Consider the following 15,928-nt stretch of genomic DNA (forward strand, 5'->3'; position numbering starts at 1 on the left):
TTGGCAATCTGCCATTGATCAGTAACTAAGAAAATATCCTACAGGCTTGCCTACAGCCTGATTTGATAGAAGTATTTTTAAATTGAGGTTTCCCCTTTGGCTACGTCAAATTGCTATAAAACTATCCAGCACATATCTTACATTTACCACTTTTATTTATATTCCCATATTACCAGGCATCTTTGTTAGGAGGTCCTGTGAGTCCTTCTAACCAAGCTTCAATAGGACATCGCTACAAATGATGACTTAACTGGCCATTACAGTGCATAATCATTAAAACAATGTGTTTTTTTTTTCATTCTGAGACATTATTTCCAGTTCCAGGGGATCTGATGCTCTCTTTTGACTTCTGAAAGTACCGGGTACACACAAAACATACACACAGGAAAATACTCACACATAAAAAGTAAAGACTAATCAACCTTGAACAGTGTCCTAGCACATTAATGACACATAGAAACTGTTTCCATATATGTGTAGGAGGTATTTTGGTCATATCAACCCTTCCATTCCTTCTCCTGTCCCAGTCCCACTCTCTAGCTGCTTTCTCATCCCAATTACTCTCCCTCCACTCTTTAAAAATAACTTGGGCCCCATGATTTTATGTGGGGTAATTTATAGATGCAAGGGTGAGGAGTTATTGATAGCAACATGGGCTTCTTAATAGGGGTCACTCCACTGAACAAAATGTCTCTCCCGATACAGCACCATTAACTGTAGATAGATTCTAAGGAGCTCTGGAGACTCATGACTCCTCTCCCTCCTTAAGGTAAGGCTGACAGGTCTGCTCTTGTGCAGGGATCATGCAAGTGCTCAGAGCTGCTGAGAGTTCAGCAGTGCAGCAGCCATGTTATGGCTGGAACACAGGATTCTCTTACATCCGTTCTTCCCCCTCTTGTAAGCAGTTTCCTGACTCTTGGATGTGGGGATGCAAATGTCTGGTTTAGTGACTGCTTTTACCTTCATGCTTATCCTCCTGGGACAACATTTTGGTGGCCTGGCTGGAGAACTCTCTATTAGACTCCATGGGCCTCTCTTTTCTGTGTGGCTTGTAGCAGTTGATGGGACAATTCATGGGCAGCTAAAGGTTTTTGTCTGGAAAGGTTTTGCAGTGAGATCCAACGCTCCAGATTATGAGTCTGAAAGTAATTATCCCTGTACACCAATATAGAAGTCTGCAAGTCATTGCTTAACCTGTACCTAGATGCAGAGGGGTTTGAATGAGAAACTTGGCCTCTCCTCACAGAGACCAACCGTGGCCGTGAGCAGGAGTCAAACAATAAGCCAAGCAAGCACTCCTACTCAGGGACTGAGACAGGTGAAAGGTTCTTGTTTCTGTTGTTTCTTTGTTTCTGTGTTTCTCTCTAGGTGACACGGCAAAACCAAAAAAGATCTGAGAACCCAATAATAGGGCACATGTCTTAAGCCAGGGGTTTTTCATACCAGAGAAAGCACTGGTTGATAGAGAGAGCAGGAAGTGACAGAAACACAGACACCCATATACACACATAGACTGAAGACAACCACTGATGACTACCACACATTCATACACCTGAACAAACAGGGGGAATCCAGTGACATCCCACAGGCTTCTGACACTTAACCAGTGGCCTTGTTGGACCTCTCCCATCCAAAAAGATGTCACTTTAACTAGACTTATCTCTGGAAGTGACAATCTAATTTTGTTTCCTTTTGGGGTGAAAATGTCAGACTTCTCCGAAACCTTAGGCAAAAATTGATCAAAGGGAGCCCTGGAGACCTAGAACTTGGGTTGCACAGCCCCAGGACAATGGTTCTTAATCTTCCCAATGCTGTGACCCTTTAAGACAGTTTCTCATATTGTTTTTGATCTCAAACCATAAAATTATTCTTGATACTTCTTCATAACTGTAATTTTACTACTGGTATGAATCGTTATGTAAATATCTGCTATGCAAGGTATCTGGTATGTGACCACGTTGAAAGGGCCCTTCAACCCCCAAAGGGAGTTGTGACCCACAGGTTGAGGACCACTGCCCTAGGGCTTCTTGATGAACACAATCTTCCCTACTCCAAGGGGTTCTGAGACCTCTGTTGTCTTGAGGTTTTGCTCAGGATTCTCCACAGGAACTTCCAGAAATGTGGGGTATTCACTAGAGAAGACTGCTCAGACATGGATTTAAGTCAGGAGAAACTCTTTATTAGTTGATCATCAACTACACTGGGTGTTTAGGGTCCCAGTGTAGCACTGAGCCTTTCTCAGGTAGAGCTTTTAAGCACAAAAACCATGCTATGGATGGACATACTTCAGTTAACAGAAGAACTGGTAGAAGTGGAAGGACAGAAGCCTAAAGCAAGGTTAATCCATTCAGAGACTTGGATGGACTAGGCCTTTATTTGAGTTGTGGCAGGTAGTGCTTTCTATATGCTGAGTTTTACAGCCTGGATGGAGCTTCCATCATGGAGTCAGGTGTGCCCTGGTACAGTTACCAGTGATTTCTACTAAACAACTGGTCCTCAACTTCTGTTTTCTATGATTAGTTGTTAAAGGTTTCCTTTTGATATCTGAGATATATGATTATTGCCAGTTATATATGCAAGAGTAAAAACTTCACATTCCCACTAAGGAGATCCAATTATCCTGTTTCCTATGCTAGGGATCGATAATAACCACTTCTTTCCAGATCTCTAGTAAAAGTAGTTCTACAATGAGGGCAATTCCCACTAAGGAGCACCAAGAGAAACAGTACAAGGTGATAAGAAAAGATTCTAAGCAATTAGCACAGCATGATAGACCATGAAATGTTGTGTCAGCAGCATCCTGATTCATCTGGTGGAGGCTGATGGAAAGGGAGAGTGGTGGAACCAGAAGAACTCTCATGACTTCTCTGTAGCATCTTCAACCTAAAGCAAGGAAACATGTCTTTTGAAGGGTGAGGAGACATCTGGGTCAGTTCTCTTGGTGCCCTGTATCACCACTCCACAGCCATCCTTACTGAGAGCCATTCAGTTCCCTTCTCCATCACCCCTGGGCTCTCCATCCTGGATCCCCTACTGTCTTCATCCTTTGTTCACTTGTCCCAGGACCCCAGGCCCTACTTTTGACCTGGGAGATCAGAATGAAGTGGTGATTGATGACTAGCTCTGCTTCCTGACTCAGGGCCTGATGGGTGTGACTGTCCCGGTGCAACCAAGTTTATCTAAGCAGTCCAGAAGGTAGTAGACACCAGCAGTAGCTCAGTCTACCGGCCTCCAGTGGGGACACTGCTCTCAGGGATCTGGAGGCTGCTGCTGCTGCTGTTTGATTCACTTCTATTTTTTGTGCATGAGTGTTAGCCTGCATATCTGTGAGGATGCAGAAGCTCTTGCTAGCAGGTGACATGAATTCCAGATCTCTTGCCTCCTTTCTTAATAAGATGCTACAGTTGAGGGACAAGATCTTGACTTCAGGAATTCACTCTTGCTTCTTCACTCCTCACCCATCTGTCCCTCACACCACTCCCAGTCCCGCCCTCAGTACCTGTCATTGCAGATAGTTTAAGAGAAACAGGAGGGCTAAGGTGAACAGCAAGGCAAAGGCATTGGGCTTCATGGTCATGGATGAAGACTGGTCCACATCTGGAGCAATGGTTGGTGAGGCTGATGTGAAAATACCAGCTGTGTCTTTGACCAGAACTGAAATCAAGAGAAAAATCTTGTCATTGCTTCTGGGTATTCAGGTAATTCAGTAACACAGAGATCCACCTCTGTTGCTATGTAATAGCTCTTAGGTGGTTCGTGAGTGGGAAGGGAGAGAGGGCATGTTCCCTCATGCAGCTATGGTAGGCGAAGCAGGGTAATGGTGGGACCGCATCTTTTCTGCTGGCAGGAGAGGAGGCATGAGGATGACCTGTGAGGACAGTGGCAGGAAGAAGAAAGATCAGGTGAGATAAAAGCAACAGTGATTCTAGAATGAGGACAACGCCAGGAAACAAAAGTCTCTACTATGACACAGAGAGTGAACAGTGTGACCACCATTAATGAGACAGGAGAGGCTGAGAGTGGAAAATTGATGGGAAAATGACCATAACTTAAGAAGTCATGGGGATTAGATTATCTCACACACACACACACACACACACACACACACACCTCTTATCTCTACAGAGCTTCTTCCCAGTTACCTGTAGGCTCCAGTTTTTTTTCCAAGTCTAACTTAGGGATTATCTTCTTAAGATAGTCCCTGCAATCCCCCTCTGAGGTCTTGTTTAAGAAGTCTCTTAAATCCTTGTTTTTCTCCAACTTCTCTTTTATCTGCATGGATCCAGGATCAACTTCAGTCCAGTTTCCAGTGCTTCGGTGAAGATCCAGCACTTTCTGTCCATTGAGGTATAAGGCACAGGATGCATTGAAATTTCCATTTGCTTCATGCCAACAGCATTTCTTGACCTGCAGAGAGAAGGGCACTGTGCCCATTGGAAAGGGATCAGCCTCTGGCTTTGATGAATCCTGGCTACCTACCCTCCTCCCTTCCCATCCTCTGACCTTGCTCTATCCTTCACACACATTTTATCCTTGGTGCTGGACCTCTGAGGTGGGAGGGATCACCAGTGATTCATTTCTTATCCTCCATGAAAACAATGAATGTCCCTAGCCCATCACAAGTCCTGTTCTTTCCCTCAGATGCCCATCTGATTGTTCTTTTATTAAATTGCAACAGTGGGGATTGAACCCAGGTCCTCACGTGTGCTAGGCAAGCACTCTATCACTGAGCTTCATACCCAGCACTATGGGGCTGTTTGAAACTCACCTCTGACTGTATCAGTCTCGTGCTTCATGTGAAGTGCTTGGCCAGTGACCAGGTCAATTCCGTCTTTCAGAGTGTTAACCTGTTTTTCCCAGGACTGTATGGCTTTTAGTGTTTCCCCCAGACCACCAATGGCACGGCAGTAGGTATGGTAACATAAAATAAAAGTCTTTTCATCCAGTTGTCCTTGGATTTTGTGGGACAGTCCAGACTCTGAAACGTTAACAGTGTAGGTGTAGCAAAGAGAAGCAGCATCTGTGAAGGAAACATGCAGTGAGGTTAGGGATGCGGAGCAGGGGCTCAGAGACAGTCTCTGCCTGTGGAACAGGAGAGTCCTCTTGAAGGGAGTCTTTATCAGGCGATGAAAGGAGACAGAGACCCACATTGGAGCACCAGACTGAAATCTCAAGGTCCAAATCAGGAGCAGAAGGAGAGAGAGCACGAGCAAGGAACTCAGGACCGCGAGGGGTGCACCCACACACTGAGACAATGGGGATGTTCTATTGGGAACTCACCAAGGCCAGCTGGCCTGGGTCTGAAAAAGCCTGGGTTAAAACCGGTCTCGCTGAACATAGCAGACAATGAGGACTACTGAGACCTCAAGAACAATGGCAATGGGTTTTTGATCCTACTGCACGTATTGGCTTTGTGGGAGCCTAGGCAGTTTGGATGCTCACCTTACTAGACCTGGATGGAAGTGGGTGGTCCTTGGACTTCCCACAGGGCAGAGAACCCTGATTGCTCTTTGGGCTGACGAGGGAGGGGGACTTGACTGGGGGAGGGGGAGGGACAGGGGAGGCCGCGGTGGGGAAGAGACAGAAAGCTTTAATAAATTAAAAAAAAGATTTAAAAAAATGTAGAAACAAGTAAATACAATTTAATCCTGACTGAACTTTCACTATGTTAATTAAAGTATAGTCAGTCATTCTCTCTTGTTTGAAGATGCAGGTCAAGGTCTGTATGACCCCTGCTCTTCAACAGGACAATTCTCTTATCTGTTTTCACATTATCTTGGCGGGCCTTGTCAGTTATAGCAGAAAAATTCAGGATGTCTTTTCTGGATCTGTTCATTCTGTAGAATCTCCAGAAGCTGTTCATGTAGACTGTGTGCAGACAGGATGGTGTGTGAGGCTGGGGGGGGGGGCAGAGTGAGCAGGGTGAGGATGGAACAGAGGTTGCATGGACACCGTTTTTACTGATCTGTACTCTCACATCATAGACTTGAATATCTGTGCTGGTTAGCTCTAACTGCCAGTTTGATCCAGCCTAGAGTCACCTAAGAGGGGAGTGTGCATTGAAGGACTGTTTTGACTGTTCATGCTGTAGGAATGTCTGGCCACCGTGGGCATTACCATTCCCTGGGCACTTGGACTGTTGTTGGATTAGAAATCTAGCTATGCAGGAGTTAGAGAACCAGACAGCAAGCAGCATCTGCTCTTCCTCCATGGTTCCTGCTGTGCCTCTCTGGCCGTGAAGTGAGTTCCTTGTTCATAGATAATGCTGTGTGGAATAGCACGCGAGTCTGCCTTTGAGTACCTGCCCTGACCTCCCTCAGCGACAGACTATGGCTTAGAAGTAGGAGTCAAATAAGTAACTTTCCCTTTTAAGCCGCTTCTGGTACAGTGCTTATCACAGCAACAGAATTAAACCAGAACAACATCTGCCAGATTCCATGGATACTGCAGAGCTCCAGGGAAGGCTTCCTGGACCTGGTCAGAGGCTAGCCCACACTGTAAGACAAAGACAATCTAGGCTGGTTGAATCTGGCAGTAGAAGAGTGGGGATCAACAATCTCAGAGAAGTGCATGTGCCAGAGTGGATGGAACAGCAAACATTTCCAGGGGAAGAGTGCAGAGTCCATGCTGTCTGTGGATGCTGGAGCATCCATGCTGAGAAGCACAGTGAGAAGGACCAGGGAGAAGGGCACCAGCATTGCTGCAAGCTCAGAGATTATGGTGATGATGATGGCTCAAGGCTGGGGTGGGTTCAGAAACTGTATTCCTGAATCCCAGCAAATATGATAAAGAAAAATCCCACCATGTGCACTGGTCAAGAGGCAGTAACATCAAGGACAGTAGTCTCTTTATGACTAGGGGGACCCACCTTGAAGCCTAATGGCTTAAGAGAGTCATGGCTAACAGAACATCAAAATTCTAAATATAGATAAGTGTTTAGCCAACCCACATGTGAATGGATTTTAATAATTAAAAATAGAACAGACAGTCATGAATCTGAAAGCTGCTGTCATGAAAACCCTGACTCCTGTGCCCATTGTTTAAACTGAACCATTGGTGGTGCTGTGGTTGTGGGCACTTGATGGGGGAGAGTCTTCTGTTTTGTGTTAATTTCATTGGTTAAATAGAGACTGCCTTGGCCCTTTAATAGAACAGAAAATTAGGTAGGCGGAGTAGACAGAACAGAATGCTGGGAGAAAGAAGCCGAGTCACTGAGTCGCCATGATTCTCCCACTCCAGACAGATGCAGGTTAAGATCTTCCCTGGTAAGCCACCTCGTGGGCTACACAGATTATTAGAAATGGGTTAGATCATTATGTAAGACCTAGCCAATAAGAGGTTAAAACTAATGGGCCAAGCAGTGTTTTAAATGAATACAGTTTCCTTGTAATTATTTCGGGTATACAGCTAGCTGGGTGGCGGGACACGGCCCAGCCGCTCCTTATTACTACAGGCACTGTCTGCTCTTGCAGAGGATCCACGTTTGGTTCTCAGCAACCACACATGCTGGCTCACCACTGCCTGCAGCTCCAGTTCCAGATCCAACGACCTCTTTTGACCTCTGAGGCCACCAGGCACATATGTGGTGCACATAATACATACATACATGCAGTTAAAACAAATCTAAAAAACAGCTAAAGCTGAACAACCTCCAAGGTTATCTTTCTAGGAGGACCAATCAGATCTCAACAAGAGAGACCTTTTGTCCCCACAACAAGGGCACTCATTTTTTTTTTTTTATTGCTGCATTACTGCCCTGTCACTCAGATACCAACCCCGAGATGCTATTGTGGATGTCTGGTGTGGTTATTTGAATGAACCTGTCTTTTATAGAGTAGGGTGTTTGAATACTTGGTGGCAGTGTTTGGACTGGTTCAGGAGGTGTGGCCTGGCTGAAGGAAGTATGACACTGAGATGTGGCTTTCAAACCCATTCCCCTTTCTTCATCTCTGGACCTTGCTTGATGTTAAAAATGCAGGCTCTCAACTGGTCATGTTATCACAGGGTTCTAATCCCTGCACTTCAGAGGCAGAGCCAGGTGGATCTTTCAGAGTCTGAGGCCAGCCTGTTCTCTGTAGTGATTCTAAGACATTCAATGAGACATTTTCTCAAAAACCAAAACCAATTAATACCAGAACAAGTTGAACTAAAAATATGATTGCTCTAAGTTTGCAGCTCGGCTCACATGCCTGCTGCCATGCTCCCTGCTGTAATAGCGATGGTAGCTGTTGAGTCTCATGGGAACTGAAGTTGAGCCTGCTGGCACAAAGTGGTAATCCTCGCATTTGGTAAACTGGGGGAGAGGAGGGATTTTCGCAATTCTTCTAGTATGGGCTATAGTGTGAAATCCTGCTTAAAACAAAACAACAATAATAAAAATAACTAGGGGAAAAGTATGAACGTGTGTGGTTGTGACTGTCTTGTCCCTGGAAGCATCTATTGCATTCTTCTGGAGAATACCTTAGGAATGTAAGAAAGAAAGTTAAGGACAAAGAGGTCCCAGAATGGTGGAGGGCTTGTGAGGAATCCCAGGAAGGCAGTCTTCAAAGCATAGACAACCTTAGGTCAAGGGGAGCTGTGTGAGACCGCCTCCTGGTGGGGTCTTTAATTGTGCCTAGCACATCTGGTCCAGGTGACTGAATTTCAGGTTTCCTGTGACCACAGTGGTGCTGAGGATGCCACCAGGCATTCCCTCCTGTCACCCAGCACTCTTCATTAACTTGCCTCCTGCACTGTCCTCTGCCCTCACTTTTCTCCTAACTTGTTTAATCTATCAAATCCTAGTGTGGTAGTGCCAGGGAGAAACTGGGCACTGTGGTGGAGAAGAGGAGAAAGAGAAGCCCAGGAGCTTCTAGCTAACCTAGGCATATTGCAAACTTCCTGACTCAGAGCCAGGTTCTGTTCCCCCAGCCACTCTCCACTTAGACCCTGAGAACTCACCAGTCAACTGCTTGGTCCCCAGACAGCTCAGTAGAGCCAACAGTCTCAGCATCTGAAAAAGATTGCTCAGTGAGTTCCGAGGCTTTGCCCTGGTTCCTTCCTGAGACCTGGATACTGACAGATGTGACTGGAGCTGTGGAGAGAATCCAGGAGACCTCAGTACTGCCCTACAGAGGACCCTAGCAGAGATTCCCAAAGGTCCCAGACACCTGGGCTGTGAATTCAGGTCTTTCCATGTTCCAGCCATGCTGGTTCCTAGTTCCAGTCTTTTCCTGCATCTCTTTGGGGATCCATCCTGGGCCCTGGGGCTCAGATCCTCCCTACCAGAGAACCGCGGTCCTTGTGCCCTTAGGTGCATGAAGGGCACCATGTGAACTGAGAGGTAAGGGCACTGTGGTCCTGGACTCTGCACCCTTGGTCCCTTCCTCTCACTCACTGGCAGCTGTGCCCTCTGGGACCATGGGAAACAGAACCAGGAAACTCATCTATGCTTTGGGCTGCTTCTCTGCAGACCTCAGGGAGATGCAGATAAATTTATTTGGGACTGTGTAAGCCCTGTGCGGTGTCCATGCACACAACCACGCCCTGTGGTATTTATTGCTTGGCATTCCTGTCCTCATCAAAGTAGATGCCTCTGAATCACTCTTCTAGCAGTTCCCTCTGCTTCTGCTACAACTTCACACACTGTGAATCTCCCTCAGACCTCCTGCTCCTCCTGACTTCCTCTTTCTCAAGTTTCTCCTCCATCTCAGACTCATCTGCCACTGTAGGTCCCTTTCCTCTCACCCCTCCTGCACCCACATGGTATTTGTCACCTCTCTGCTTGCCACTGTCACCCAACCCTGACTCTCCCTAGTTATCCCCCACCCCCTCCATTTCTTTCCTTTTACTTTTCCCCTAATGTAGACAATTGCTATCTTGTCAGCAAGGCTGAGCTTTTCCCTTAACTCTGTGACATTGGAGCCTAAGACATTTTGGAAAGTTTTGCAATCAAAAAAAAAAAAAAAAACTTCTTACAATTAAAAGCAGCTTCTGGGGTCTGGAGAGAAGACTCAGAGCTCAGAGGGTGAGAGCACCAGCTGCTCTTTGGGGACCCAGGCTGGATCCCCAGCATTCACACAACAGCTCACAACCTGGGGAACTGAGGTTCCAAAGGATTCCATGCAGGCTCCTGGCCTCCATAGGCACTGCACACACACACACACACACACACACACACACAGAGCACAGAGAATCACACACAGACAAAGCACTCATCAGATAAAAATAAATGATTTTTTTTCTGTTTTAGAAGAGGCTTTTACATAGGAAAAGTCCAAATTCTTGGTAGAGAAAATTTAAATTTGTTGTCACTTTTAAGTGTGTTTTTGTAAGTTTAAAAAATTTAAATTTGTTGTCACTTTTAAGTGTGTTTTGTAAGTGTGTTTTGTATGTTTGCAAGAGAATTTAAGACACACAGACACACACACGCGCGCGCTTTGTGTGTTTTATTTCTCATCTGTTTCCCTTGACTTAGAACAATTTTTTTAATCTGTTTTTGTTCCTGGAAACTTTGGGTGATATCAAATGCTTGTTTCTAGAGGTGGCCCCGAGGTGGCAAAGGAGCAGGAGAAAGGATAACCCTGCGTGGGTGGGTAGGTGGGGGTTCCTTGCAATGGGCGCCAGAGGAAGTTGCATAAGGAAAGAGACTCCGGTTTTTTTCGCGCCCCCCCCACCCAAAAAAGAACAAAAATCAGCGGGGAAAGAGGAGAATAAGTAACCTGGACGGTGGCTGCAGGTCAGAGAAGGGAAATAGAATCGACATTTACCTTCGTGTCCCCCGTGGAAGGGTGGGGCAAGAGCCCTGACCCATGCGACCAGGCAGTGCGGCTCAATCTCTTACTCTGGCTATCAGGGAGCACGGGGCGGATAGAATGGACAGACAGACACCTCTGCCTCGCAGGGGCCGGGCGCAGAGCAAGCCGCTGGGTGCGTCAACTTTCTTTCACGTTTGTGCAGTGGGCAGTGCTCGCGGGGTTTGGACCACAGAACTCCTCCCCCGCCTTTTCCACCCTCAGGAAATGATTAAAGTCCCCCCCCCTTCCGCCCGCGTGCCCCTTGGAAGGCCGCTCTCTCAAGTTTGCCTCCTCCTCAGGTCGGGGGGGCTGGCTGGGCGCATGGTGGACACCTCTGCTCCCGCGCTTCCCTAGCCCCACCCCCTGTCGTTCTCCACTTTCCCAGCCTGGCCACCTCCGCCGCCTAAGCAGGGCCCCTAGGATGCGAGCCGGCACCAGACACCAGCTCCTGAGCGCAGAAAAGTGGAAGTTGCGAGCGCGGGGGTGGGGTGGGGTGGGGGTGGGGGGCGAGGCAGACCTGGCTTGATGGCCTTTGCCAAAACGGGCGTCCTAAAACAAGTTTCAGGACTCACGGTCCCCAGACGACCCCCGCCCCTCCCACATGCCCGCTCTAGTCCGTCCGTGCCCATCTTCACCGCTTGCTTGAGCTGCACCTAGAAGAAAGCAACCGCGAAGGCGCGGGTGCCCGGCCTGGCCAGCGCCCTTCTTCGAGCGGGGACGGCAATGCCTGGCCCGCAAAAAAGCCAGGGGAAAAATTCAGGGGAGGCTTTCTTTCTTTTTCTCCCCCCTCTCCCCTTGTGCAACTTTCTCCCAAATCGTGGAAATTGGAGGTGATCTCTAGAAAATTCTCCCACAGTTGGCGGTGGCAGGAAGCGCGGGAAGTGGCTAGCGGGAAGAGCACGGGCAACTCTTGCCTTCAGGTCCTGCCGTGGGTCCGCTGTGCTTATTTGTGAGGGTGCTTGTGCTCAGTGCCAATCGCGGAGTATTCTTATTGCACACACACACACACACACACACACACACACACACACACACACAGGCGTTTTGGGGATTTTTATTTCTCATCTCAGCTTCTCTTAACTTAGAACAAATTTTTAAAAATCTGTTTTTGTTCCTGAGAACTTTGGGTGATATCAAATGCTTGTTTCTAGAGGTGGCCCCGAGGTGGCAAAGGAGCAGGAGAAAGGATAACCATGCGTGGGTGGGTGGGTGGGGGTTCCTTGCAATGGGCGCCAGAGGAAGTTGTATAAGGAAAGAGACTCCGTTTTTTTTTCGCGCCCCCCCCCCACCCAAAAAAGAACAAAAATCAGCGGGGAAAGAGGAGAATAAGTAACCTGGACGGTGGCTGCAGGACAGAGAAGGGAAATAGAATCGACATTTACCTTCGTGTCCCCCGTGGAAGGGTGGGGCAAGAGCCCTGAACCACGCGACCAGGCAGTGCGGCTCACTCTCTTACCCTGGCTATCAGGGAGCATGGACAGACAGACACCTCTGCTTCGCGGGGACCAGGCGCAGAGCAATCCACTGAGCGCGTCAACTTTTTTCGCTTTTGTGAGGCGGGCAGTGCTCGCGGGGTTTGGACCACAGAACTCCTCCCCCGCCTTTTTTTTCTGCCCTCAGGAAACGATTAAAGTCCCCACCCTCCGCGTCAGCGGGTCTCTTTGACCCGTCTGCTCCCGCGCTTCCCCATCCCCAGTCCCTGTCGTCCTCCACTTCCCGCACCCGGCCACCGCCGCCACCTTACCTGGCCAAGTATGCGAGCCGGCACCAGACAGCAGCCTCTGGGCGCAGAAGGGCAGAAGGGCGAGCGCAGAGGTCTCGAGGCGGACCTGCCTGGCTCAATGGTCTCTGCCTAAACGGGCGACCTAACACAAGTTTCAGGACTCACGGTCCCGCGGCCGCCACTCGCCCCTCCCACACGCCCGCCCGCACAGGTCCGCCCCGCCTGAGCTGCACAGGGAAGGACGCGACCGCGAAGGCGCGGGTGCCTAGCCTGGCGGGCGCCCTCCTTCTAGCAGTGACGGCATGCCCGGTCCGCGAAAAAGCGGCGAGGGAAAAAAATATCCAGGGGAGGCTTTCTTTCTTTTACTACTCCCTCTCCCCTTCTGCAACTTTCCCCCAAATGGCAGAAATTGGGGTGAATTCTAGAAAATTCTCCCACAGTTGGCGGCGGGGAGCGCGGGAAGTCGGGAGCGGAAAGAGCAGGGGCAAACTCTTGCCTGCAGGTCCAGCCGGTTGCTGAGTAGCCCTGACCAACAACCCCAATGAGGGTCTCTCTTGTCTGATATTGGGGTTCTGTTAGGTAGTCTCATGGAGGGAGCACCATCAACCCCCATGAGAATGTTCATAGAACTACATAGGTCTAGTTATACACAGATTTATGTTTGTTATAATTTTAGGTAAATAGTTAATAGCATGAACCCTTGTCACCTTTCCAACCCTCCTGCTGTTACTTTACCTCCCTCACTTTCCTCCTCCTGTATTTACCTCCTCTCTTCACTAAGTAGAGGATGCTTTTCCATATTCCCTATCAGCTCAGTTGTATCGATTCTGATTCCCCTTTACTCACATCCCACTTTCTTCTGCAATGCCCTCCCTCTCCCTCCCTACGCACCCCTTTCCCATGTCCCTATCAGATTGTCTAACTGTTAGGTCTCCCTAATCTCACACCCAAGATTCTAGTTCTGCCCACTCCTGATGTGTTACACTTTTTGGGTCCACAGAGTCTGCAGCCCTCTTTTGACATGGACCCTCACTAGATCCTGAGACTCAGTATCTGTCTCATGTTGTATCACGGTGACAATCAAGGGCATCTGGAGTTCCCAGACAAACAAGCCTTTTCAGTCGCCTCCTCACACTAATATGGGGGATTTTATCTACCTTACATCCTCCCACAGGATAAATGTTAGTATTTAGGCATCTGAACTGGCCTGCCCTTAGGGTCCTGACAGGATATGTCCTCAGCTGCAGCCACTGGGAGCACCTTCTGTGCACATTTGCTGTGTTCCCTTGTGAAAGGCGGGCCTTGCCTCCTCCTGTTGATTTCTCTTCTGCCACTCTTGTCTACTTGCCTCTGCTCAGTCTCTGTCCCTTCCCAGCCCCCGTCTTTCCTCCTGTCTCTGTCCCTCTTTTTGCCCCCTCTCTGTCCTCTTCTAATAAACCTTCCTAGTGAGCCCTGATGTATGGGGTGACTACTTCCCACCATTTTCAATTGAATTGTAACCTTGGTTCCCCAAGAATAGGCAGGCCCTGCTAGTGCTTCCTCCAGCCCGCTGGCAGTCAGAGGCACTCCGACACAAGGAACCGGGTCCAAATATGACAGACAGCCTTGCTTCTCCAACCAATGGATCGCTGGGTTCCCCTGTCGAACACTGACATGATTGGTGAGGTTCCCCACTTCTCTACCTCTGGCTATTTCCCACCTGTGAGGATTCTCTCTCAAATGTGTCTTCTTGCTTCTCAGACAAGTCTTGGTACCAGGCAATCCAGGTGTCTCTCAGATGGAACCCTAGCCCCTGCTCTGTGTATCACTACTCACTGAACAGCCTGTGCCTTCTACATCGATCTTGTCTGAATTCCTGGGACATTAGGAATTGCAGACCCTTGGACCTTACTTATTGCCTCACTCATGGGAACTGTGTCATCGTCTGTTTCTCTTAGCTCCCCACTGGGATGTCTCTTGGAAAACCTCAGACTTTTATCCTTAATGACTTCTAAACTCTTCTGCCTCTGTAGCCAGATCTGGCCCAAATGCCCTTTACATATCAATTCAAATGGCCACTTCCCGGCACCCAAAATCCCGAAAATTATTTTTGAGCTTTTATATTTTGTTTATTCTTCATTTAACTTTGAAAACACTACTATAGTTGAATATTAAAAAAAGGACAACAGCCAAGTAGAGGGCATATTATGATTACAGTCCTTCCCACATTCACTACTGCATATAGAGTGACAAACAGTAACTGGCCCATTAAGAGGTCTGACACTGAACGCCACCTCTAGGGTGATGATCATCGTCCTCATATGCTTCTCCATTATAATGACGCCGTCTTTCCTGATTGGATCAAATCCACCACTTCTACCTGATCCATTTCATCAGTCTCTTCTACTTCCTTCCTTTCAGGAAGGAGTTTTTCCAACAAAGAAAGTTTATCGGGAGAGAGAAAGCCATTCTCAGGAAAGTTTATCTTAAACTCAATGATTAGTCGTCCTTTTTCATACCGCCGACAATATATTGGCATACCTTCGTTCAGCACACATTTTATATCTCCATGCTTGACAATCTGATCTGGATGAGAGGTGATGACTATGGTTCGGTTGTCAAGAGTGGATTATTGGCTTTTGGAAGCCGCACAAGGCTTCAACCCGCTGCATGTCCATACACATGAAAAAGTCTTCTCTTCGTCATGTAAAAACAGCATGGTCCTTCAGGTCTAACACAATGATAATGTCTCCTGGCTCCAGTCCTGGCTCTTGGTCTCCTTCACCATGGAAAGTTATCTTCTGACCATCTTTCATGCCTTTATCAATATGAACCTCTACAATCTTCTTCTCTCAAACTATCTTTCTTCCATTGCAGCTTTTACATCTGTCTTTAGGACTGATGCGTTCTCCATGACCCTGGCATTCCATGCACAGTGACTGAATTTGCTGGACCATTCCTGGTCCGATCTGATGAATCCTTATTTGCATGCCAGTCCCACAACAGTTGGGACAGGACTCTACTGCTCCTTTCTTACCACCTCGGCCTTCGTATTTGTCACAGATCACATTCTTCTGCAGAGCCAGTTTTCTTTTTTTAATTAATTAATTTATTTATTAAAAATTTCTGCCTCCTCCCTGCCACCGCCTCCCATTTCCCTCCCCCTCCCCCAATCAAGTCCCCTTCCCTCATCAGCCTGAAGAGCAATCAGTGTTCCCTGCCCTGTGGGAAGTCCAAGGACCACCCACCTCCATCCAGGTCTAGTAAGGTGAGCATCCAAACTGCCTAGGCTCCCACAAAGCCAGTACATGCAGTAGGATCAAAAACCCAGTGCCATTGTTCTTGAGGTCTCAGTAGTCCTCATTGTCTGCTATGTTCAGCAAGACCGGTTTTATCCCATGCTTTTTCAGACCCAGGCCAGCTGGCCTTGGTGAGTTCCCGATAGACCATC

The 15,928-nt window shown here is 48.0% G+C and overlaps 1 protein-coding gene and 1 pseudogene across 1 annotated transcript; both read right to left on the minus strand.

Annotated features, from left to right (window-relative positions):
* Window positions 1-2,157: 2,157 nt before the first annotated feature.
* LOC126513337 (UL16-binding protein 1-like) lies at window positions 2,158-13,400 on the minus strand. The gene is made up of 9 exons (XM_050161660.1): window positions 13,390-13,400; window positions 12,664-12,786; window positions 12,520-12,556; window positions 12,158-12,385; window positions 8,941-9,073; window positions 4,769-5,020; window positions 4,143-4,424; window positions 3,500-3,654; window positions 2,158-2,883 (listed from the first exon to the last, which is right to left on the minus strand). Exons 1-8 carry the CDS (start codon window positions 13,398-13,400, stop codon window positions 3,503-3,505), a joined length of 1,218 nt encoding a protein of 405 aa, XP_050017617.1. The 3' UTR covers window positions 2,158-2,883; window positions 3,500-3,502.
* A 1,206-nt stretch (window positions 13,401-14,606) lies between these two features.
* On the minus strand, window positions 14,607-15,536 carry LOC126513306 (dnaJ homolog subfamily A member 1-like; annotated as a pseudogene).
* Between the last annotated feature and the right edge of the window lie 392 nt (window positions 15,537-15,928).

This window comes from Alexandromys fortis, unplaced genomic scaffold (assembly GCF_014885135.2).
Source record: "Alexandromys fortis isolate MF-2015 unplaced genomic scaffold, M_Fortis_MF-2015_v1.1 scaffold_134, whole genome shotgun sequence".
Lineage (NCBI taxonomy): Eukaryota > Metazoa > Chordata > Mammalia > Rodentia > Cricetidae > Alexandromys > Alexandromys fortis.

Excerpts from the sequence above, each read along its gene's own strand:
- LOC126513337 (XM_050161660.1), bottom strand. Across the intron at positions 9,074-12,157 it reads CTTCCACGGGGGACACGAAG|CTCCAGTCACATCTGTCAGT; the intron begins GTAAATGTCGAT and ends TTCTCTCCACAG. Across the intron at positions 3,655-4,142 it reads AAAAAAACTGGAGCCTACAG|TTCTGGTCAAAGACACAGCT; the intron begins GTAACTGGGAAG and ends TCTTGATTTCAG.